This window comes from Panicum virgatum, chromosome 3N, assembly GCF_016808335.1.
Source record: "Panicum virgatum strain AP13 chromosome 3N, P.virgatum_v5, whole genome shotgun sequence".
NCBI classification, from domain to species: domain Eukaryota; kingdom Viridiplantae; phylum Streptophyta; class Magnoliopsida; order Poales; family Poaceae; genus Panicum; species Panicum virgatum.
In genome coordinates, this window is record NC_053147.1 from 20,034,066 (window position 1) to 20,059,303 (window position 25,238).

The 25,238-nt window shown below is 43.1% G+C and overlaps 4 protein-coding genes across 6 annotated transcripts; all 4 read right to left on the reverse strand.

The window, feature by feature from the left end:
* Window positions 1-273: 273 nt before the first annotated feature.
* LOC120664945 (50S ribosomal protein L33-like) lies at window positions 274-1,858 on the reverse strand. The gene is made up of 2 exons (XM_039944335.1): window positions 1,730-1,858; window positions 274-686 (listed from the first exon to the last, which is right to left on the reverse strand). The coding sequence occupies exon 2, from the start codon at window positions 655-657 to the stop codon at window positions 484-486; it is 174 nt and encodes a 57-aa protein (XP_039800269.1). The 5' UTR covers window positions 658-686; window positions 1,730-1,858; the 3' UTR covers window positions 274-483.
* Window positions 1,859-3,832: 1,974 nt separating this feature from the next.
* LOC120664946 (probable magnesium transporter NIPA3) lies at window positions 3,833-7,455 on the reverse strand. Of its 2 annotated transcripts, none has more exons than XM_039944337.1 (9): window positions 6,944-7,455; window positions 6,747-6,803; window positions 6,565-6,655; window positions 6,307-6,467; window positions 6,078-6,205; window positions 5,838-5,975; window positions 4,982-5,074; window positions 4,479-4,599; window positions 3,833-4,390 (listed from the first exon to the last, which is right to left on the reverse strand). In XM_039944337.1, exons 1-9 carry the CDS (start codon window positions 7,110-7,112, stop codon window positions 4,269-4,271), a joined length of 1,080 nt encoding a protein of 359 aa, XP_039800271.1. In that variant the 5' UTR covers window positions 7,113-7,455; the 3' UTR covers window positions 3,833-4,268. The 2 variants fall into 2 exon arrangements, with proteins under 2 accessions (XP_039800271.1, XP_039800272.1); XM_039944338.1 differs by having other exon boundaries at window positions 3,833-4,353; window positions 6,944-7,450.
* Window positions 7,456-8,095: 640 nt separating this feature from the next.
* On the reverse strand, window positions 8,096-13,046 carry LOC120664947 (trithorax group protein osa-like). 2 transcript variants are annotated; one of them, XM_039944339.1, is made up of 7 exons: window positions 12,813-13,046; window positions 12,581-12,658; window positions 11,787-11,825; window positions 11,164-11,694; window positions 11,000-11,080; window positions 8,703-8,879; window positions 8,096-8,596 (listed from the first exon to the last, which is right to left on the reverse strand). In XM_039944339.1, the coding sequence occupies exons 1-7, from the start codon at window positions 12,906-12,908 to the stop codon at window positions 8,471-8,473; spliced, it is 1,128 nt and encodes a 375-aa protein (XP_039800273.1). In that variant the 5' UTR covers window positions 12,909-13,046; the 3' UTR covers window positions 8,096-8,470. The 2 variants fall into 2 exon arrangements, with proteins under 2 accessions (XP_039800273.1, XP_039800274.1); XM_039944340.1 differs by having other exon boundaries at window positions 8,703-8,876; window positions 12,813-13,045.
* Window positions 13,047-14,011: 965 nt separating this feature from the next.
* On the reverse strand, window positions 14,012-19,009 carry LOC120664948 (mitochondrial import inner membrane translocase subunit TIM50-like). The gene is made up of 10 exons (XM_039944341.1): window positions 18,567-19,009; window positions 18,344-18,438; window positions 17,860-17,896; window positions 17,239-17,300; window positions 17,044-17,157; window positions 16,244-16,348; window positions 16,066-16,164; window positions 15,509-15,668; window positions 15,324-15,426; window positions 14,012-14,569 (listed from the first exon to the last, which is right to left on the reverse strand). Exons 1-10 carry the CDS (start codon window positions 18,874-18,876, stop codon window positions 14,524-14,526), a joined length of 1,131 nt encoding a protein of 376 aa, XP_039800275.1. The 5' UTR covers window positions 18,877-19,009; the 3' UTR covers window positions 14,012-14,523.
* Between the last annotated feature and the right edge of the window lie 6,229 nt (window positions 19,010-25,238).

The following is a 25,238-nucleotide window of genomic DNA, read 5'->3' on the forward strand; positions in this document are numbered from 1 at the left end:
ATGTCCAAACCATCTCAGCCGATGCTGGTAAGTTTCTCCTCAATTGGTGCCACCCCGACTCTATCCCGAATAACTTCGTTCCGGACTCTATCCCTTCTTGTGTGCCCGCAAAACCACCGCAACATCCGCATCTCTGCTACACTCAATTGCTGGACATGTCGCCTTCTTGTAGGTCAACATTCAGCACCGTATAACATCGCCGGACGAAATGTTGTCCTATAGAATGTCTTTTAGCTTTTGTGGCACCCTCTTGTCACAAATGATGCCAGAAGCTTGCCGCCATTTCAACAAAATCTTTATTGTTGCAAAAATCAACTGGAAGAGCACATAAAATCCTTAATCATATGCCCATTACAGTTATCTAATGGAACACTGGAAACCAGACCATGTCAATGTTGGGCTACATCCTTAATGGTACAAGAGATTTCTGATTGCAAAACGTTGACAACCTATTCCTGTTCTGCATTTTGAAGGTAGAAGATCTCACTTCATCTTTGCTTCTGTGAACAGAACATGCTTGTTCACACGGGGATCGTACTTCCTAAATTCAAGCTTCTCAGTGATCCGCCGAGGATTCTTGCGCTTCACATAGAAGAACCCAGTACCAGCTGCCGAAACCAGCCTGATGAAGATTGAGGCACGCTTTGCTTTCCCCATCAGCAACTACGAGTTTGCAGAAAAGGAGACTGGATGGAGGACACACAAATGCACATGATCAGAATTCAGAGAGGTAAAATTCAAGCTCACACCATATTGACAATAGAATGCATAAAGCAAATAACAGAGCAAACAAAAAATCGTACATGTGTTAGTAACGCATCTCAAAAATTTAGGCAGAAAATTCAAAACATACACAAGAAAAATCATCATGAGAAAGAAAAATCATCACGAGAAAGCTCACTCCGCAGATTGAACTGTTCTATAATATCCGCAAGCAGCTTGCCACTCTTCTTGATGCAGATTAATAAACGTATATGTATCTGTTATATTCTATCTGCGAGCCCCGATGCAAATTGCAACTTAAATGAGCAAATGGAAAGAATCCTTCCAAAAGACAGAAGCTAACAGGTAATTTGGAGAAATGCTACAATTCCTAACTTCGACAAATACCCTCTGTAGAGAACAACGAAGCCACCTCAAGAAAAACCTCAACCCAATATTGACCAAACGAAACAAAAGATGTATTACATTCAGGAAATGAAGACAGTTTTAAAAAGGCAAGGAAGGCAGTGAACCAAAACAATCCCTGCATTTTTCAAGAAGTAGGATGAATTCAATAGCCACATCATAACTGCAGTCCTCTAATGTTGTCAACAGCCATATCCCCTATGGCAGAAGACATTCATGCAAGACAAGGCCTTAGTGCAAACAGGACCACGGTTAGAGTTTGGAAATGAAGCGTAGCGATAGCAAATCGCTGGCTCAACAAGCAACTATCCCTCACTTTTCCTTGTCCCCACTGAACATTTCCTCCACGTTCAGGTTCTGCTGCAACCTAATCACGGACAAGCGCGAGGTGCCCCATCCCCCCAAAAACAAAATTCTGGAAAATAAACTGCTACTGGCAAGGGCGGACCCAGATGTACACCCAATAATTTTTACAAAAAAAAAACCGAAGTTAGTAGGTCGAATCCATGGTCAGATCCGAATACAAACAGCACACGTTAGGGGGTTTGGGTGTTCGATTTCGCAAAGCAGGAAAGGAAGGGAAGGGAAAGGGCGCACATACCTTGTCGGCCAGCGAAGCGCCCGACGAAGAACTGGCAAGGGCGGCGCCACTCCCCTGTCGTCGCCGCTTGGGAAGGAGAAGAAAGAAGGCGGCCGAGCGCGCGCGCGCGCGCGCGCGCGCGCGAGAGAGAGAGAGAGAGAGAGAGAAGGAAGGGGGAGTTCCGTGAGAGAGAGAGATAGGCTTATGACCTACATATCTTCGATCCAGCAACAGCCCAACAAATACACATGAACGGGCCCAAAGGACCAAAAACAGCCCACAAAACACACTCAGTATGTTTCGTGTTTGGATATCAGTTCACTGCGCGTGTTTGCTTGAACAAAACAGAGTTACTGGCCATATTGTAGGATAATAGCAGGAGCAAATGAACCCTATGCAGCCAGCCAGGCACTGCTGTGGCTAATACAGATAGACTATGAGCCTATAATCACGTGCGTATGGCATCATTTTTTTCATTATTCTATCTGGCTCCCTTTTCATGCTTATGTTGTTGATATTCAACATTATTAGATAGTACGTCAACATTTCTTGAAATCACATTCAACATGTTGAATAACTATTTCAACATTCTATATGGTAATGCTGAAATAATATATCTAAAATGTTGGACTAGTGCATCTAATATGTTGAACAGGAATATTTGAAATGTTCATATTTTAGAAAAATAAAATCATAGACATATTACATCTTATTTTATTAAAAAAATTCTATGAAACATGGTGGTTTAAACAGAAATGAAACTCGCTCCATAGGCCCATGGCCCATGATTCTTCCACGCGAGCTCAAGGGTGCTGCTAGGGTTGCTAGTGTGGTGAATGATTTTCGGAAAAAGTCCTTTTGGTCCTCCTCAATTTTGGACTGGACCTGTTTTTTCTTTCTGGACAATGAAACCATTCATCCAGCCTCCCCAGACTCATGAACCGTTCACATAACATCCCAGAGTAGTTTTGAGGCTGATGTGGCAGCGGTTTTTTCTCTTTTTCTTTTATTTTTATTTTGACTAGATCTTTGAAAAATCACAGTAAATCACAAAAACATGATAACATGAAAAAATCCAATTTTTTTAAACTCCACATAAAAGTAGATCTACACAATAAATATATTGTATGGTATACTTTAGTACAAATATTTTGTTGTAGCTTTAGATATATACTTTTTTGTAATTAATTTATAGCTACAGTCTCCGTCGTCCAATTATGGTAAAATTTTTATGGTGAACTAATAATTATATGATTGAGGTGTAGTCAAAATTTTATTATTATTGGATTATGTGTGACTGATTTATTGATTTATCTAGGTTTATCTATATATTCATCTAGATTTATCTACAGATTTATCTAGGTTTATATAGATAAATCAATGGCTCAGTCAAACATGATCCAATAATTATAAATTTTTTACTATAGCTCAATCACATAATGATTAGCTCACCATAAAAATTTACCATAATTGGATGATATAGTTGTAGCTATAAATTAATTACAAAAAAGCATATATCTAAAACTACAATAAAAAAATTGTACTAAAGTATATCATATAATATGTTCACTGCTTAGATCTATTTATGTGGAGTTCAAAAAAATTAGGTTTTCCATTTTATGATTTTTTGTGATTTACTGTGATTTTTCAAAGATTTGGCCAAAATAAAAATAAAATAAAAGGAGAAAAACCGCTGCCACCTTAGCCTCAAACCGCAGGGAGGTTATGTAAATGGTTTTATGAGTCTGAGAAGACTGGACGAACAATTTCATTGTCCAAGGAGAAAAAACAGATTCAGTCCAAAGTTGGGAGAGGCAAAAAGAATTTTTTTTCCATGATTTTCAAGCTTTCGGCCTTTCTAGATGTCAATCCAACCTCTCATTCTTCTTCGATTTTGTCGAGTGAAAATACATGATTGATTTATTTTTACAAAGAAAAGAACACAATTAAGTTGACTATGGTTTCAGATGGGTATTTAAAGTGAGATTAAACTATGAGTGTGGTATTGTGGCAAACATAAAAAAATTCCTACGGAGTCTATAAAAAAAAAGAACCTTAAGACTAGTATTTCGGCCATACTCAATCAAGGACAAAGATGATAGTTATAAAAAAAGAGGACAAAGATGACACGATATCAGATTTTTTTTCAAAAGCATCACTAGTTCAATACCAATAATACTGTACAGCATTCACAGATTGCAAGAACTTCACTAAGACAAGCATTCGCAGTTGATACAATCTCCGTGGCTCACTTGGTCGCTCTAACTCTACACAGGGAACAAATGCCGTGGACAAAACTGGGGAAATTACAAATAGGAAGAAGGAAAGTTGATAGGAATCTATGCACCCGACATAATTCTAATTTGCTAGAACTATGCAGCCTTCCACCTGTCTAGATTTTCACAAATTGCTGAAGGTATCCAGTTATATACACAAACCAACACACCGTAATGGAGGAATCAACAATCACTATTGGAAGGATATCACTTTTGCGCCATATACAAAGCCCCATGCTGGAGCGTCCATAGGAATCACTTGTCCTTCCTTTCAGATTTTGATGCTAGTACATCTCTTGTCTTCTCAAGGCCTTTTCTTCATCAGAATTGCTCTCATCCTCGACGTGCTTCAATAGTTCTCCATTTAATCTAGTTGTCAAGGAGGGAGATAATGGTGCATAAACACCTACATAGTAACAAAAGAGATGATATTAAGAATATTCGAATAAGAATTATATGCTGATTTCAATTAGAGAGTAGTAAAGGCCACACACTTCTTGATTGTGGGATCCTTTCATAATCCTTCGTCACATGCAACAAAATGGTACCAGATAACACCACAATGAGACCACAAATTTCAGAAATGATGCTTCCAGGGCTTTGATCAGACCAATCCTGCACAAATAAACCACATGACAATTAGGGCTAGCACATATTTCAAACTCTTTAAAGTTTAAATCTATAAAAATTCAACAAACCTCATTTTACTGTTTGTCTTATTTCAGTAAGCAGTCCTAGCTGAGCGAAATTTTACTACAGTTACTAATACAATAAAGAATTACTGTTTCTCTCCATCCATCAAAGAGATCTATTATTGCAGTTCACTTATAATAATCTGCAGTCCCATTAGTTTTTATATATACTACTAGACAGGCATGCATGAGAAACAAATGCAACAATGTGAAATTCTTTGAAAGGGTCCACAATATGTATGATGATAAATGGCAGAATGAAAATAAGAAACGAATATATAAGCTGAGTGCAAAACAAAATTTACCTTGAACATTATGACGCTTGCAAGTATTGTAAGAGTTGTGAACATCACGTAATATATTGGAGATACAATTGCTGTGTTGAATGTGTCAAGTGCCTAAAGTGAAAAGGCACAATTTAGTACAGTAAAGTGAAGGGGAACAAATAACGTAATATTTTGCAGTAACTGTATAAACTAATGTTTTTCAGTGCATCGTCTACCATAGCACGCTACAAAATTACATGCCACTAGATAATATTCTGGTGTCAGGTGTAAGAGAAGGTTGCCCAAATTGGATCTAAAATGTAGGCATTAGTCAGAGGGTAGGAAAAGAATTAGGGACTAAAGAACAAGGCAGCAAATGAGATTTTGAATCCAAATCTATTTAAATAGGTCCACAGTACGTCAAGCTAGCATATGACCACCAATTTATTATAATATTACTTTCTCCTTTTCCAACATATTTGGTTGTTGAGAAGGGTGATAACAAGCAGATCATTATATGCATAACAATGATTTGATGAGCATGGGACATGGTACATGGCACCTTTCATTGTAACAAACAATACAAACCTAACCATAATTTAATCTCAATCATTTGAAAAATCCAAACCCATCGAAACTGAAATTAACCCATTTGGTTTTATACTATTTTCAACTAAGAACATTATTATTGACTTCTCTTTTGAATCTTTAAAGGTTACACATCTTAGAAACATTATGCCTACTTTGCTATTTGCAAAGATTCAACTCCCAAATCGCATCCAGATAGTTCCTCTATGATGTACCATTTATGCAGCTAGTATGTAAATGGTTGCACTTATAGTGTCATATAACTGCAATTACTGAACGAAAGCAATTTGTAACAAGTTTTACAAACCTTATTCAAATAATTCATCTGTGTCAGCACACAAGTAGCCACAACAAGCATAAAGAACCAAGTCTCAGGATATATTAATTGGTTTGTCCCCTCGAAAGTCAGCTTTAATGATGTACCAAGAGCTTTAACACTCATGACCTGAATAATGAGAGAAGTTCACATTCCCTAGCCAGAATAAATTAGAACATAATCAAATAAAACATTAGAAAACATATTAACTGCTGGCAGAAGTGACGTTACCGAAAGAGAACCCATCAAAGAGCAAATGGCGGTGTAGATCAACACATTGGACTGCCCATATAGAGGGGAGAAATAGAACACCAGGACAAAAACAATCACAATAACTGAAGCAACATATAACAAGAAAGCTGCAAAGGAAAGTAGCAAGATATGTCAGTCAGAGTATTTCACTTCCTACGAATCAAAAGCCAGTAATGTATGGGTAAATCACACCCATAGTAATCCTTACCGGGTTGTGTTGCCATGTTCCATATTTCCCTAACAGATGTAATCTCCTGCTCCTGCGGAGCATGGATAACAATGACCACAGACCCTGCTATGCACATCACGCAGCCAAGCACCCCGAGGGCATGCAACCTCTCATTAAGGATGAAATGAGCCAGCACTGCACTGAATGGCGAAGAGACCCTCAATGGCAAGTTCGAGTTTGACTAAAAAAATGAATTGCTAACTGCTGAATTGCAAGAAGAAAGTTGAGCTTGCTGACCTAACAATTATGCTGAGTGCTCCAAGTGGAGTAACCAACACAGCAGGGGCGAAGGCATATGCCACGAAATTGGCAACCTCTCCCACAATCACTGAAAAGAGGAAAGACTTCGCTCAGAATTGCACGTTACTATCTAAGCATCACGCCCAGTTCTCTACTGAAATCGCACGAGGGAACCTTACTAGTGATCATGCCAACCCACCACAGGGGCTCCATGAGGTACGAGTACCCGCCGACACCTGCACATGCCATCATCATCATCATCATATCATCAGAGAAAGCAAACCAAGCGAAACACACATCTCTTTTGGCCAGAAACCGGCCTGCTCCAGCTACCAAAGGCCACAACGATAGTGCGAGAGGACGGGAGGGGAGCGACCTGCGCGGACACCGGAGGCGACGGCGGCCCGGCGGAGGCCCTTCTTCTTGATGATGAAGCTGGCGCCGATGAAGCCGCTGGAGAGCAGCGCCAGGACTATCCCCTTCACGTTGTCCGTCGACAGCTCCGGCCCGGAGGCCCCATCCCCTCCTCCTCCTCCTCCCCCCATCCCTCCTCGCCGCCGCCCGCTCCTCTAGACGCCGCAATTACGGACCGAGCGGGCGGATTCCGGTTTCCGGCAGGGATTGGGACGGGTGGGCCAACGCGGCGCCTGATTGGTGCCTCTGACTCCGGTTTTCGGATTCTCGACCACCTAACCCGACGGGAATGTGGCCGTAGGGCTGCTTGGCGGGGGGTTTGGTGGTTCTCGGGAGGGAGAGGGCGAGCTGATTGGGCAGAGGAGCCGCGCGCGAGAGGGGCGAGGCGCCCGAGAGGACGACCGAAGGAGGGAGGCCAGGGTGGACGATGACGGACGAGTCGCCGAGAAACGAAACGGAACAAGCAAAGCACGCTGATTAGGCGTCATTTTCTCGCTCTACGGAATTTTTTTGAGAGAGAGAAGAGGTGCGTGGCTGGCTGATGGGTGATTGGCGGGGGCTGAGGCGTGGGGCCCCGCGGGCCACTTGGCAGCTGGCACAGCTGGTTCCTGCCAGGAGTCGACCACGTGGTGATTCCGGATTTCCGGTCAAGCCTCCCTCTTGTCGGATGAGAAATTCGCCCGGGCTGCGAATCATTCTCCAGTGCTTTTCAAAAAAAGAATCATTCTCCAATAGAATTTCCTTAGCATATCGTGTAAACGACTAGTGCCTCCGTTTTAGTTTCGGGGTCTATTTGGAGGGTTGATGCTAAGCTTTAGCACATATTAGCACTCATACATATGCTAAATTTCTTAATTCTTGGCTAAATTTTAACCCATCACATTTGCACTTCTGTTTGAATGAGCAGTGCTAAAGTTTAGCGCTTTTATCCATTAGCACTTGGGATCCAAACAAAACTTTGTTCACGATATTAAAAGGACGCCTTGTGGTTGTATCATGCAATTTTAACATGTATAAATCATAGTGCCCAATTACCCATGATGTGCTATGAACAACCATAGTACAATGAAGTATAATCTCTGAAGTTTTCACAAAAAAAATCGACAAACAAGAATCAAGGTCCAAAAAGTTTACTTATGATTCAACCATCAATTTAAAATGGTTCAGCTGTATGCATCCTAGCTGATGCTGATGCCCGGAGTAAATACTTTATCATCTAAATAGTACACAGCTTGAAACTGAATCAGCCAAACAAAACATCCAGTTCCGAGGAAACTGGATCGAAACATGCCGTCCATTTGCCTGTCAAAGCATAAAACAAAATGTCCAAGCATTCCTTAAATGGCGACAAGGACTAGCATTCTACAATCACATCTCCAAGGTAGGCTGCAGACTAGTCGGGATGCCAATCAGGCGCCAGCATAAGCTGAGCAAGGGCCTCTCTGCGGCAGGGAACTGAAACTCTTCTACCCAGTCAGCTGCCGATGTATCATTGCCGTAGCATGTCCCGCAGTTGAAGCACCTGTTGCCGTTGCTCTGGAGGCAGCATGTTGATCTGCTCAGCCGACATGCCCAGGACTTGCTGGACGAGCATCTTCTCCATCTCGGGCGTCAGCTGCTTAAACAATGACAGAATTAATAGTTCATTCTGGGAGAAAACATTGGAAGGTAACGGTAATATCCAACTGTGTCGCTCCCAAATGCTAAGAGAAGATACTTACAGGCGCTTGTCCTGCCTGGATACCACCAATTCCTTGGGCCATTTGCCCGGGCAACCCTGGTAATTGTCCAGGGAAATGAGAGCCAGCAGCAGGCACTTCTGGGCCTCGCCCCCAGGGAGCTGACCTATCACCTTGCATGGGTGCTGTACTTTGAGTATTGTAGTGTGAACTAGCCTGCTGAACAGAGAGATTGTGAGAACTGTAGGGAACCATGGACGCCATATTACATGGAAGACTAATAAAGTACACTGTATTATCTTTGCAAAACTATCTTTGCAATTTGGACCATATGTAACTGAAGCTTGTCAAACTTTTCTCATTTTCCATGCTTGAACGAAACCACGAACCAGTAGAGATATATGTGGACAAAAAGGTTGAAATATCCCAACTGTTAACTCTGCTGTATACACCAGCCATAAACTTTCTAATTCTAAACAAGAACACTTAGCTGATCCTAGTGTCGACTAAACAATCAACAGAAAGTAAGCAACCATCTAGCAGTCTCGCACTACTTCCAGAGCAGACTATACTAGCAAAACATATAAATTTCTAGTATGCACGAGAAGGGGCTAGTTGAACTTTTATTTCTCAAAACAAGTTCAGATATGTCTATACATCCTTTAGAAACATATGAAAGGGGACTAGTAGATATTATTTTGAACAGTTTCCACATAACCACAGGTAGTTGTGTGTGTGTAACACAATACCACAGTATAAAATTTATTTCATAGAACCATAGACACTTAGCCTACAACACAAAACCATAGCTATCGCTTCTTTTCCTCATCTGGATGGAGAAAAAAAAAACTCCACTACTTCGTTAACTGAGCCATCCCTTGCAGCTCGAGCCTGAAGGCATATTTTTCCTACAAATAGTTAAGTATCACACACATCATTAAGGTTGCTAATATTTTTCCATTGACTTTTCGAGGGGATACACCGTCGGTGCTTTCACCCCCATTCTTCAACATACAACTTCAAACAATGATGCTTTGATATTACCTCAGCATTCTGGTAACATGCTCATAACTATCAACATTAAACTGTCCAATACCAGCCATCTTTCTTCTTGTGCTACATTCGTACAAGTACACCCAAGAGAGCCAATTAGGTCAGCCAAATTTAAATGGCAGAGGATATCCCTGTCCATCTTTTTAGAATAAAAGGGTCTACCACCAATGTCGACACAGCACATGTTCACAGTTCATTCCTTGTTAATGAGAAGAAGCCAAGACCCGGGACAGCTTTCTTTTTTTATTTTCGCATCTATTCTTGGAAGAGAAGCAAAGTTGTGGCTTTTGTGCCATATGGATCTAAGTACTTGAGGTTTTGAGAAAAAAAAACTGTTGTGTTATAGCAACACAAATACTTAGGGTTTTATGAAGTTCACTTGCTTTTCATATATCTGAGGTATAAGGCAGGACTACTATGGTGCGTTACTAAATCACGAGTGGTATTAACTGTCAAAAGATGAAAAGGAACTGCTCCCTCCAGTCACAAATACTTGGCACTTTGACCAAAATCCTGTAAAACTTTTAAAACTTCGACTCTTGATTTTTCAAAATATTTTTGGAAACATAAAAATCATACACGCTGATTTGTCTTGAAAAGTAATTTCACTAATCTCATACTTATCAGATATTATAACTATATTCTAGTAAGAAAAACTAGTCACCAAAGTTAAAAATCAAATATGTTAAGAAGTCAGTGGCTTCAAGTATTTATGATCGGAGGGAGTACAATATAACATTTGAGACTGTATAAGTTTGCAGTATTGGTTCCCTCAGGAATAAATTATTGCTTCGGGCCTAAGAACAATAGCAAAAAACCAAAAATTGACATACACAGGCACTAATAATCAGAGGAAAAAGCCAGATGATAATTATAAAATGGAAAACATCAGTAGAATCTAGCTAAGCAATATACATAGCTTCTATTCAGAATTGTTCTACAGATCCATATAAGTGCCAGATTTGATTTAAAAAATATGCGAAGAACATTCTGATCATACTATGTCATCAGATATTGAAATTTCAACATTATGTAATAGACCAATATGTTAAGTGTACTTTGGACCCAGTATGTAATCTGTGAATGCTTCTTCCACAACTAGAACTCTTGTGATGACAGCAATAAAGATTGTGATTCCTCATTGCCCCTCCTACATCTAACTCTTTCCTAACAATCATCAAACACAGATAGAATTGGGAAGATACTAACATTAGCTTCTTCGGAAAGGCAAATACATAAACTTCAATGCAACATAACCATATCTTTCAGAAGAGAAGAAACTGTACCTGGTATAGCTGTGGTGGTGGTGGCTGGCTAGGCAATGGTGGTTGGCTGGCAAGGAAAGAAGTTTGAGGGTTCCCACCTGGCTGCAAATTACAAACATGATGATCAGTATGTAGAGCATGGCACCTAGTTATCAGCATCATATAGATTTAGCATAGAATCTTACACGAAACATTGGTTGTTGCAAAATGTGCTGCGGAGCATTTCCATGAGTCAAACCAAAAGAATTTGGTACTTGCTGATGCATCTGATGTGCAAAGGAATGCATGGACTGTGGCCTAGGCATCGGGGGCAAAGGTGGTTGCAACTGTTGATTAAATATTCCAGGAGTTTGCAAAGGTTGCTGTGGCTGGCTATGAACTATAGGCACATGTGATTGAAGATTGGGATACTGCGGAGGAGCATGAGGCAGGCTCATATTTGGATGCTGAGATGACTGAGGAGCTGATGAAGGCGTCTGATGAATAGGGTAACCTTTTGTTTGCGCCGATTGTGCATTTGCTGACATAGTAGGAAGGTCCATGGTAGATCCGACATTAGATGGGCCAGATGGGAATGGGGTAGAATGTTGAGCAACACTCTGCTGGTTAGCAGGTAATGGCGGTGGGGGCAAGCTGACATGATCTGGCACAGTAACTTTGACTGATGATGGTGCCGTCGACGCTGCTGCCGGTTGGACCATGTCTGAAGATTGTGTCTGTAGAACAGGGAATGTGACAATGAAATACAATATGCTTATTAGTACAAAGACTAAAATTCAGGAGAAGTTCAAGAAATTAGTTTACATACAGTTTTAGGCGTTTTCACCATTCCAAGTACTATTTGTGCCTGCAAAAAGAAAGGATATGAGATGCTATTTTGTTCAAATGCATATAACAAAATCACTTTGAGTTAGTAATGAGATAGGCTGTTACAACTTACATGATGTGATGGAGACATCAATACAGATTTTGCCACAACAAAAACAACATAAGTAGGTATTAGAATAAAGAATGTTTGAAACAAACAGTTTGAGAACAATCTTGATGTACAAGTAGTGACTTTAATAATCTGAGAGTTTGCGGACTAAGAAAGGTACATAAAACATTTCCAAAGCTTTCTCATGTAGAAGCAAACAAACAAAAATAGAAAAAGTAAATATTCCAGCAAGAGATTCATAGCATTCATTCGAAACAATCAAATGTAAGTGAATGCATTGTGTTGACACTAGCAAGAGATTCATAGCATTCATTCGAAAGACAAATATTAAGCTGACTGTCACGATTAAATTCCCTTCTGAGTGGTAAAAATAGCAACGAACATTATTTTTATATACACTAGTGTTCATGAATCCCCTTTCTTGAGTTAACATGGACAGGCGCAATTGGAAGGACAGAGAGCCTCTGTCCTCCCTAATCCATCAGGCAGCTAGTAGCCACATATGCCTCGAAGCAATTTGAACCAAATCATTTCCGGATTAACCAAATACGAATTCAACAGCCCGCAAAACCCTAAAGCCCAACAAATATCTGAACTCCGAAACAGGTTCAGCCGAGGCACCAAATGTTGGATAAAGCGAGAGCATGGGCAGCGAGAAATCTCACCCGAAAGAGCGCGCGGGTGACGTCCGGGTTGTCGACGAGCATGCGGCGCACCGTCTCCTGGTCGTGGTCGATCATTGTCTGCGCGAGCAAGTGCCGTAGCATAAAAAAAAACAGTAAAAAAAAGGAGAGCAAATCGGTGAACAAACCGCCGGGTGGAGAGAGGCGCAGAAGAGAGGAGGGAGGAGAGAGGAATTGGGCTGGTAGGGTTTGGGGATTGGGGGTACGGGCGCACCTTCATCTTGGACATCATGTCGTACATCTCGGAGCGGGACATGGCGTTGATTTGAGCCGCAAGGGCTTCGCCCGGCGCCGCCTGCTTCGCCGCCATGGGTAGTGGGAGCGGGGCAGCGGCCTGAGATGACGCGACGGCGACGGAGATAGGGCGGACCGAGAACGCCGAGGGGGGAACCGGGAACGGTAGGGGAGGCGGCGAGCTAGGCCGCTTTCAAGCTGCAACCTGCAAGCCGCGGTCGAACCCTTTGAAGTTTTTTAGAGAACTGAAAATTGTTCAAATTAATTGAATTTGACTTAAATTTTTCAAAATCTTATCTGACAAGACTCTTCAAAAGTAGTTGAGGTGCAAACCAGAATTGAGAGATGGGTGTCAAGCTCGAATTTAATCTAAACTATTGCATTGCAAGATTATTTAAACTTCTGTCAACATGTATAGTAAACAATGAGAAATCCTTAAACCACAATTAAATTGATACTTTTGAACCATGTTTTATAGCATTGTAATTTACATTTCAACGAGATCCGACGCCTACTGCATGAGGGGTATGAGTAGACACAATAGTCTTAAACATGAGCTATGTGCACATCAGCTTTCTAATATTTATCACTGGTCTAAAACATTTTGATGCTTCCGTTAAAATCTTACCAGGGTTTTAAAACAGTGGCCATCAAGAACTTCCAAAATTCTTTCACGATGCATCTAGATTTTTTTGTTTCAAGGAGTCAAGAGTTTTTTTTACTTAAAATCATATTATTTACAGATCATAAATTTTGTGCCTGAGGCCAACCGTTTCTTGCTTATCTTCTGCTCCCTCCACCTCGAAATATATAGAACTCATTAGGATTTGAAGAAGTCAAACTCCATAAATTTTAACAATAGATTTGAATTATATACATGCTTAGTAGAAAAGAGTTGCATCGATTGATTCACATTGCACATATTTTTAATACAACATAACTTTGTAGCAATTGATGATATATTGTAAGGGTAATTGATAGTCCAAACAATAGTTCTGAAGGCTTTTCCAAATCCTATTAAGCCTCATGAAAAGCAACGGTGAAATATTTCAAATATATATTTGGCACTGATATGGCGACAGTATAAAGGATCCACATGGCATTTAGAGTTGCAAATCGTAGTCTATTTATCAACTGCAATTCTGAAGTGCAAGAAGATCAAGCAATGCTAATAGGTACTCTGCTGCTCCAACAATTTACAAGAGCAACTAATAAAAAAATCAACTCGGTTGACTGAATGAATGGGTAAACAGCGTTTACGGTATCAAGGTTTCCCACATAAAGATCCACTGTTACATGTCGACAAAAAGGCAAATCCCTTCGATTCTACAGATCTGAGAACACCTGCAGATCAAGCATATAACCCAAAAAAATGTTGACGGGAGATGCTATGAACACCGGAAAAACATCCCCATTTCAGTTTTCAGCATATAGGAAGCACGTGCTGACAACTCCATCAAAGCAACATTTGAATCGCATGGTCTCAATATTGATCATTCAACCGATGATTCTAGAATGACTCAATCGGGCCAAAGGGCAAACCTAAACTGCCAAAACTAGAAGACATCCCTACAGAGCAGCCAACATTTGACTATGGAAGAGGACAAAAGGTTCCGAATGCTTTTCTTTCAGAAACACCACCACCACTAGGGATTCACAAATCAATCAGTCCATTATCCTTCCAGGATCCTTCACCGTCTCCATAAGCGTCCATGTTTGCTCTGCTCGTTTATTCGCCTGTGAGATGAGGAGTAATGTCATCAAATTAACGTGTAAATAAATTACAGGAAAACATTTGTATTTTAAATCTAATATTAATATCAAAGCGCACAAAGGTTCTACTTATGGCATTAGAGTGATTGGCTTTGTTCCCAAAGATACTACAGCTTTTCTGTAAATAGGGAATCATACGGTGTTTGCCAAATCCAAACTATCCTTATTCAACTAAAATGGCTCAGATTTTTTAACCTGAATATGGCACCGATGGTCAGAATATACTACAAGGCCAGACTTGTAGAGATTGTATAGACAGGTATTGGTGAAACCAAGGATTGTGAAAGAGGGTGCCACATATCACTTTAAAGACCAGTCCAGCATATCAAGAAGAATAACCCCTTAATGCATGATCCGAAATTCAGCTCAAATTTTAACGTCAAGCCTATACAGACGAGGAATCAATTGGGAGATGATTAGGGACCTACAGCACCACTTTAATATAATTAGAAACAAGTTTGTTTAAGAAGCTCGTGCGGTTTGAGTTGAGTAAAGAATTACAACATCAGTTCAATATTAGAGAAACTATTTATTTAAGCGTTAATGCAAAATAAGCAACATATGTTATGTCAGTTTCTGGTACATATCAGCGTTCATTGATAGACTTGCATCAAACCCAAACTATTAACTTCATAGCAAACTGCATGGATTCAATAGCTTGAACATTCATGCAATGTCTGGAAATGAGAACTAGAATAGGACAACCATGCTTATTTACCTCTGGTGTTCCTTTGAACGCTCGATAAACTCAGCAGCAACATCATGTCCTTGATAGGATGCAAGCACTGTCCTAATGTCAGAAGGTCTAGCCATAGCAACATCTGTAAATTGTGTTGGCTTGGTTAACATTTAATCGTGTAGATAACTTGTATCAGCATATACAAGGTAGATTAGAACACTTACACTCGAGAAATGGAATGAGATCCAGCAGCTGGGTGTCATTATTATTTTCAAGTTTAAAAGGTTTGATTTCAACACAATTTTCAGGTTGCAAGCAAGTCTCGAGAGCATGGGCGCTGAGATAAATAACTTGTTTAGGGTTTCTGTTCAACTTTGACAAATCCTGGCAAAACATGAAAAACAGTAAGTGGAAACATAAAAAACAGTGGAAATGGACAGTCACAGGTCAGCATCATGTGGGCAGATTAGATACTTGAGTACTTGACCAGTCTTCTAAAGACCATGCCATACCCTCACTAACATAACAATAGCAAGTTTATTAGTCACAAAGGCCTGGTGGTACAGCTACAATTCTATAAACTCTGAGTTTACTTAGATGCTTCCTCAAGTGTGTGCTCCTGATAACTTATCATATAAAAAAGATAATAGAATGAACATGAGCTAATAATAAAGGAACACATGGGTGTTGATATTCAGGAGCAAGTGTATCAACTAACGTCAATGAATGTGTCCTAATTCCCAATGCTGAGAAATTAGGTAAATCCCTACAATCTGCATACCCGATAATGTTTTCCATCCAGGTACTTAGTTGCAGGTCTTGATAACCTGTGTGAAATGGTACCACTTGAGTTCAGCCTCTCAAACACAGGTTCAACATACTGCACATCAATAAAATATCCATAGAGGTTAGGGCGTTACATAGCAGTCCAAATGCAAAGGAAGTTAATATCAACTAACCATAGGTGTCTGATCAGAATACACAACAATTTCATAGAATTTTGCCATATGTTCCAAAAATGCATCAACTCCTGGCCTCTTAAAAGTTCTCCATCCTCTCTCACGCTTTACAGAAAAAAGAGAGGAAAGAACATTATTAGCACATTCTTGTATACACAAAGTAAGAAAACAGGGGATGACTGAAGAGAAATGTGAAAAAGCTATGGAAAGGGTAAGCGCATGGAAATAAGCAGGATATAATCAAGTTTAGTGTTAATCTCACTATGTTATCACAAGGCGTCAGAAAATCTCACAAGCATATTGTTTGCTTGCACAAGCCCTAGTCCTCATGGCCCATAAGCTTCACAGTTTTTGCTGATGTATGAACAGTTAAATACTACATTTATGCGCCTTAAGTTTCACACTGAAACAACATAAATTGTGTTATTCGTAAAAGGCGCTGGAGGAGAACTGTTGCCTGGAGCACAAGGTACCTGATAGTCTGATACCTTATTAGGTTATGTTAAACTGCATAGGCAATACTACTTTTCATAATATAATAATCTAATATAGCCTATTAGTACATATCTAATAAGGAAAATAAACTGCACTGTCCGTCTGTCCCGTTCAAACTGTCATCAGTCATTATCCCATTCCCAAGACTAAGCTATTTCCACCAAAAACATGTTTGTAAATTCAGTACTACATGTTTGTAAATTCAGTACTACATGTTTGTATATTAGTGCATGCTATTGGATTCCAAGGTGATACATACATACAATGAAATAAATAGCAGAACAGGGTATGAAACCATAATATACCTGCCAATCAGAGTAGACAAGAGTTTCATTCAGATCAAGAACTAATGTGAAGACATGCTGATCTTGAGGAAGTAGATCTGGTAGCAGTTTGTCTGATGTGGGTTCAGTAAAGCCCTGGAGAAGAAAATAATAAGAGGAATTACAAACACTTGCTAGGTTAAGCATGTACAGAAGGCTTCACAGTTTGTTACCAACCCTGACATGGTCTTCAATTGTGCCCCTAACATCCAAGTACAGCTCTATTGCTGCAATGGGAACTGCAGCACAAGAATGTACAAAGCTAAGAATAAGAAGGCACAAAAAATGAAAACAACATAACCAAAATAGTTAAGCTAGAAACAAGTAGCAATTTAGCAAGAAAAAATGTTAGAATTTAAAGTAATTAATCAGCATATGCAATTACATTAACCAATGTTGAATTCATTACTTTACAAGGGTTCATGTATAATAGCTTCCAATATATGTGCATTTAATTATTGGATAATTCAATAACATCACAATTCTGTGCTTCCACTGAACCACTCAGAGATTTCTTCAATCATTCCTAAATTCATTTGCACGTTTGCTTGAATTCTTGAGCATGCAGATTGAAGTATTTAATAGAAACCAAAGATAAGATTTTCAACTGTTGAGATAGAATAAGTACTGCTATAAGCCTATGAGTTCATCATACACTACCACATTGCCATTCAGATGTGTGTTCAGAGAGTGCATAATGTTTGATCTACGAAGAAGGACGTTTGCAGCAATAACTCTTAAATTCTAAGAAAACAAAGAGAAGAACAGCAAAAAAAAGGTGCATACTGTAGTTTGTACCTTTCATAGCTGTTGAGTATGCCAGAGCCTTGTACTTCTGCATGCGAGAAACGGTAATAATTTAAAGTTAAAACATAATTTCGCACACAACAGGAGAAATTCACTCGTTATTTTTATTGACACAATTCCCCCCATTTTTGAAAAATATCATGGGGGCATATAAGTTAACTACATGCTTCTATATCAGCACAAATTCCTTGTGACATTCATAATTCGTCCATGACATGCTCGAATGGTGGCATCAAAAAGAAATTGACAATCACTGGAAGTCGAAAATCCACCCTGAAACCTGACCAACAGAATGGGGAATGGCACTCCAGAGCAAGTAACAATTGTGTGGGCTGAAATTTGAGCGAACACCAATCTCTAGAACTCTAGTGAAAGACCACGGGAGCTCACTAAAAGCAAGTTAATGGCTAATAGACTTCGCAATTCACACAAATACTAACAAGCAACAGTAAGTAACAAAGGGTCACACAAATACCTCGAACGCGGAAGCATCCTCAGGGACGGGCGGCGCTGGGTTGTTCTTCCTCCTGAACTCCCGCGTCTTCTCCTCGACCTCCGGCAGCGAATACGCTACACGCAAGCAAACAGGGACAAACAGCACGAGTCAGACGCGCAAGGCCAAACCCCAAAGCGAATCTGCACAAGAGATAAAACAGCCACAGGAGGCGAGATCGCGAGGAGGGACCGAGGGATCGCACCGTAGGTGGCGTATCCGACGCCGCCGATGGCTCCGGCGACCGCTGCGAGGGCGCCGAACTTGAGCAGGCCCCACCGCCCGCGCGCCGCGGGGGGAGGCGGCTGTCTCGGCTGCTCGCCCGCTGCGGCGGGGGACGCGGCCGCCGCGGGGTCCGCTTGGGTGCCCGCGGCCGCCGCTGCGGTGGCGGAGGTAGAGGCGAACCGGGCGGTGTAGCAGGAGGAGGCGGAGATGGCGGCGACGAAAGGGTGGGCGGCGCCGCCCCGCGCCCCCGGGAAGAGGAGGCGCCGGTGGCGGAGGAGGGCGCGCGACATGGCGATCGGCGTGGCCGCGAGGCCCGTGACTTGCGGGGGAAGAAGACGAAAAGAAACAGGTTCGGGGGTTTAGTTTAGGTTTTGGTTTCTAGCGCAGGGTTTAGGCGAGGACGCGGAGAAGACGGCGATGCGAGAGCGCCCCGGAGCCAGAGCCAGAGCCAGGGGAGGAGAGGAGAGGAGAGGAGGGTGGTGGACTCGAGGGTATGTATATCATTACAAAAGATGATCCTAACGTTCTTACCACTAAAAAGTTTGCTGCCACCTCTATATCATCGTGTTTTTTTGTTTTGACGTCTGTACCATTCCGTCCACTATAACAGATTTAGAGGTCTGACATGTGGACCTAACCTAGTAAATTGACCATTTTGCCCTCTCAATCTCTCCCTCACGCACTCGACAGCAGGACACAACTCCAACTCACCCTTCGCGCGGACGCAGCGCCGGGCAGGCTCCACACCGGCCGCGCCTGGGGTCACCGCGCGGGCTCCGCCGGGGCCGCCGCGCCGGCCGCCCGGTGCGGCCATGCGGGCGGGTGCCGCGCCGGGGGGCGCCGTGCCAGCCACCTGGGGGCACCGCGCCGGCCGCATATGGGGTCGCCGCACGGGCTCCGCCTGGGGCCACCACGCGAGCGGGCGCCGCCGGGCAGGTCACCGCCGTCGCCCTCGCAGTCTCCCTCCGCCCCGGCCAGCTGCCCTCTCACCCCCTCCTGGCTCGCGCTCTCGCCCCCTCCATCGCTCGCCCGCAGCCTCGGATCGCGGCCGTGGCCAGGACCGCCGGGGCGGCCACGCCGTGCGGCTGCGGCGAGGACCGCCGGGGCAGTGCCGCGCGCGCAGCCTGGGTGGCCGCGGCAAGGACTCCCCATGGCCAAATCATCTGCAGATGGATTAATTTGAGGCGGCCGCGGCGTGGACTCCCCATCGTTCGTGCCTCAATTGTTGGGATCAAACTGAATTAACTCAGATTACTTGATGAGAATGGTGTAATTGGCCATGAGGAGGCCAGAGAACGGATCAATTTGAGGCGCATATGGACTAGGAGCTTGAATTTCGGAGAACCGTGGAATCTCGTAGTGGTTACCTCGGCCGGCCATGGCAGGAGCTGCCGCCGAGGTGGAATTCGTGGCCATGTGTGGCGGCAGCGGAGCTCGCGGAGCGGGCCTCGCCCACGCGGCCACGGCGGAGGTTGCGGCCCCCACATGTGCCGCAGCGGAGTTGCGAGCTGCTCCAGCACATGCGGGCGGGCGCCGCGCCGGCAGCCTGGGGCTCGTGTCGCAAGTAGGGAGGATGGGAGGAGAGCAGCAGAGGGAAGGGTCGAGAGGGAGGCCAAGAAGAGAGCAGGACAGAGAGGTCGTGGAGGAAAAGAATGGTGAGAAAGAAGATGACAAGCGAGGCATGCTCGTCATTGAGAGAAGGAGAGAGTTAATCAATTTTTGGCACCCAAAGGTATAATGATTTTTTTGCAGCTCTGTTACCCTCCGTTAGCACTGCTTCCGTCTAAAATGGTACTGAGGTCAAAACGAAAAAACGCGATAATATAGAGGTGTCACCAAATTTTTTTTAGTAATATGGACATCGAGACCGTCTTTTATAATAGTATATATATATATGGAAAACTCTCGGTGGACTGGTGGTGGAGTGATTCTGCCGAAAACCTGGCTTCTGCACCGTGGACCGCCGGAGAGGCGGCGGAGGCGGCGGAGACTCTAGTCCACTCCAGAGATCTGCGATGCGCGGCGCGTCGGTTCCTTGCCGTGGTCTCTGGGCCGCGGGACGAGACGGAGTGGGTCTGTCCGTGCAGGAGCGCCGTCCATTCCGGTTACGGCCTGCAGGAGCTTGGTGTGCCAATCCATTGATTTACCGGCCCAACTCATGGTAGGTCAAGCAGGGACACAGCGATCGCTTTGCTTCCTTGAATTTGCGTGAATGACACGCAAGGCTTGACACCCGCGCCATGAGGTGATGATCAGGGGAACAAATCCTCTGCAGTCACGGCTGCGGTTGCCCAAAGGTCTTACTGACCTTGGTTCCCCTCCCACGCTGGCAGCCCTAGCGCCGCCGCCGGCGTCTCCCGCCTCCAAAACCGCTTGGTCCCCTCCCTTCCCCTTCGGGGTCTCGCTGAAGGCCGAAGGGAGTAGGGATCCATCATATTTTTACCTAATTTCTCCAGTAGATCGAGTCATCTAGAGTTAAAGTCTTCTAAATTTAGAGTCTCTTCATGCCAAATCTCTTGGCATTGGAGATTTATTTCCTCCTCCTCTCCGGTGATGGCAAGGGGATAGGGTAGATTCGTCTTCTCCATGGCGGATCTATTGAAGATGAGGACGACACCGACGTCAACAACTTCATCAATTTAACGACATGGAGATTTGGTTTTCCAGGTGGTGACATCAAGGTGGAGATGATGCCGGCGTCATGGAATAATTTTCTCCGGTCTCTTATCCGTTTTGTTGTGGTTAGATCTGACCACAATGAAGGACTAGGGAGAATATGCAGATCAATCTTTATTTTTCTTCGGTGGCAGAAAGAAGAAGACGGAAGACACAAGAAAGAAGAAGTTTCTCCACTTCGCCTGCAGGAGTGCTGGCCGCCATTCGTTGGGTTTCTGTTCTCGAGTTTGTTGCCGGGTGTTTGCCTGTGCACGCCGAGTGTTTGGTTGTGCAGCCTTCTACACGAAGCGTCATATAGGTCTGGAGTTGAGTTTTTAGACTATATATGATTTTTAGATGACCAGGTTGTATTCCAGCGTGCTTGTAACCTGATGATGTACTCGGCTATGGTCTAATATATTTCTTCTTTCGTCTCAAAAAAAATCCTTTGCAGTCGCCTGCTCCGCCGGCGCAGTGCAGTCGGTGAATCACAGCCAATGAATACGGATCGGACAACTACGGGCTCCAACCGGGCCGTGTTTGGTTGAGGTGGAAAAAAATTTCGCGAAAACTTTTTGCATCTTTGACCAAAAATTTAGAGTAGTAAACGAAGTCTAATTACAAAATCACCTCCACAACCCCCGTGTAAATCGCGCGACAAATCTAATGAGGTCTTTGACCGCGTGTTTAGAGGATGGTTACTGTAGTAAATCATCAATTAATTGCTGTCATTAGATTCATCTCGAAAAATTACACTCATCCCTAAAAATATTTTGCAAATAGACTATATTTAATACTCTATGCGGAAGTTTGCTTTTTTTTTTGAAATCTTGATGTGACGGTTTACCAAACGCAGCCCAAGCTTTCAGGGCACGCTTCGTCAGCTGCGGTGGGGCTCAAGCCCAACAAGAGCATCACGCGCTCCAATTTCTGGCGCTGCAGCGAATGCTTTTGGCGCGAGGCTGCAGCAGTACGCGCGCGCTCCGCGCTTTGGCGACGAAAAGCGAGCGGCGATCATCTGAGCCGGAGATAGCTCTTCTTCGATGGCAGGTGTGTTGCTCTTCATTTTAATTTGTTCATGTGCATCAGATTGCAAAGTACACTACTCTTTTCTCTTCTCACCAATCTTGCCCAGATTGCAAGGGTTAGGTTCTAATTTGATTGCTTTTATCCTGTACGTCCTGTACCAAAATAAAATATGCATATTTTAGATGGAGGATTGAAGGAGACATCAACTTACCCACATTGAAATCAAATCTGCATATTTGGCATGGAAGAAAAAAGGTTTGTAATATCATGGATGTTCCTTGTTCTCCATAAATTAGATAGATTTTAGTTTCTTCCCCACCAAATCAAATACCCATGTCATAATTATTTTTTCTTACAGGACAGCAGCCAACCGCAACACCTTCATCCCTAGTGTGTGTGTGTGTGTTTTGCGAAGGGGCTGGATCCCTAGTTGCACAGTAGCACAGGTTTTGTGGTGTTTGACACCTAAACAAGGCTCCGGTGCCATTCAGATGCGCAAGAACTCTGAACATACTTTAAATTCTGAACCGGCAACCAGCCACCACCGCCAGCAAATGCAGCGCCGGCCTCCAGACTGACATGATACCCAAATGCATATCTTACACGCAGAGCATTGCGTTGCCCAGTTTGACGACACAGTGGTTCAGTGTGGCTGTTCAGGTTGACGTCTGAATGAATGGTTGGTTTCTCCGGGAAATGCAGAAGACAGCCCTTCGATTTTTGGCTTTATTTAGATCTCAAAATTTTACATTCAAAAATATCACATCAAATGTCTAGACACATGCATATAGTATTAAATAAAATCTATTTACAAATCTTTTTGCACGAATAAGTTGCAAATCGCGAGGTGAATCTAACGATACTACTTAATCCATAATTTGCAACAGTGATGCTACAATAATCATCTGCTAATTATGAATTAATTAGACTCATTAGATTCGTCTTGCGATTTACAACTCTGTAAAAAGTTGTCGGTACCCTACAACTGAGGTACCCACTCCTACTGTGCCAAGACTCGCGTAGTTATCCGTAACTACGCTCTAAGGAGCTGAGCAGCCGGACCCCTGGGGTCCGACTCCATCTCACCGGACCAACGGTCCCGGACCCGCTTCCCGCTCGGGGACGGGTCCGGTGTCACCACGTGTCCCAGAGGTGGAAATGCTCAACACCTGTGGCCGCAGACCCGGACCCCCGCAGGTAGGTCCGGGACCTCCACGTGCCATCCGGACTCCCGCAGATAGGTCTGGGACCTCCACGTGCCTATCCGGACCCCCGTGAGCTCTCGACACAGCTAGCTGCTCGGGAGGGGTCCGGAGCCGCCACGTGTCCCGCAGGCGCAGGCGTGGGCGCGAGTCTTCCGCTGAAAAACTCATCCACCCATCGCATTCAATGCGGGTGGTTGATGCGTGCTCTGGCGCCGCGGCACGCGGGACAGCTTTTGTCAGGCCTCACTGTAGACCAGGGTTTACCTTTTCGTTTTTTACCGAATCCCGCCAACTGCCGAAAACGAAATTTCGGCCGAAATTTCGCCAAATTTCGCTAATTCCTAACAGAAAGAGAATTCAAATTCAAAAAACGAAATTTCGATGAATTCCGACCGAAATTTCGGTGATTTCGACCGAAATTCGGTGATTTTCTACCGGAAAATAGTGTCAGTTGTGATTTTCCTACTGTTTCGGAGGTCAAATGAAAAACTTTTGAATACCAACTTTGTTTAGTTTTTCGAGATCTACAACTTTTGTTTCAGGAACTTTTTCATTTGAGCAATGGTTTGAAAGTTATTTAATTATTTCAAAAACCACCAATTTAAAGTCTTGTCATTTCATGTGACAACTTCCATTTTCTCTCTTAGGTCTCAACTAGACTTTTATTATTCTTGTTATTGCGGATATGCCTATAAAATTTTAGGGACATTGGTTGATCCAATTGAAAGTTGTTTTAAATCCAGGACAAACATGATTTGAATTGGTTATCAATTCATGTGACAGTGTTTGAATTTTTTTTTATTCAATTTGTATAGAGAATTCTTAAAATACAATTTGTATAGAGCGAGGAGGGGTCTGGAGAAATGCCGAGCTGCGTCGGATACTAAAAAAACTATAAATTCTACCTCATTAGACTACAAATAACCTTGTTTTTCAACTCAAATACAATTTTAGCCTAGCAAATGATCTTAGATTTGAGTGTGTTCTAGTCCTATTTGCTCAGAAGAACACCTAGTTTTTTATCATATTTTTTCGAATTTTTTATAAATATTTTTGAATTTTTAAATTTGAAAACGAAAAATGGCGAAAAGTACCGGAATTTCATTTCCCAGTAACTAGCGGAAACAAAAAAAAACCCGAAATTTCGGCGAAATTTCACCAAAAAGTTAAACCCTGCTGTAGACCCCATATTACCGAGGTACACAGTACAGCCGCATGCGCCGCATCCGCGCAGAGCCCGTCTGCCGCATTAAATGGATACGACGGCACGTCACTCTTTCATCATACCGCATACGCCACAAGCTACACGGCCGTTCAACTACGCGGCAGGCTACGGCAAGCTACGCCCTGGCGCCGTTTCGACAAGACAGGATGGCTATGCCGGACGGAAGATTCCCACGGACAAAGCAAGGAAATCCAGGAATAAGGTATTCGTCGCCTGTAACGCCATAATGTATGTACAGTATGTTATTTTATACTATATCGCTGGGCCCATCTGTCGGGGACCTAATGGCTATGTACACTCCTCCCTTGAGATATAAAAGGGAGGAGTACGTAAAGCCAAGCCAAGGCCAAGTGAAGCCAGACACAACACAAGTTCGGATTCACTCCGAACAATTCCGTTCTCAACCTCTTGAGAGCACAAGCAATACAACACACAGTGGACGTAGGGTATTACGCTCCGGCGGCCCGAACCACTCTAAATCCTTGTGTGCTTCCGTGTTCTTACGCCTCTAGATCGAGCATTTTTTGACTGCCCCCAA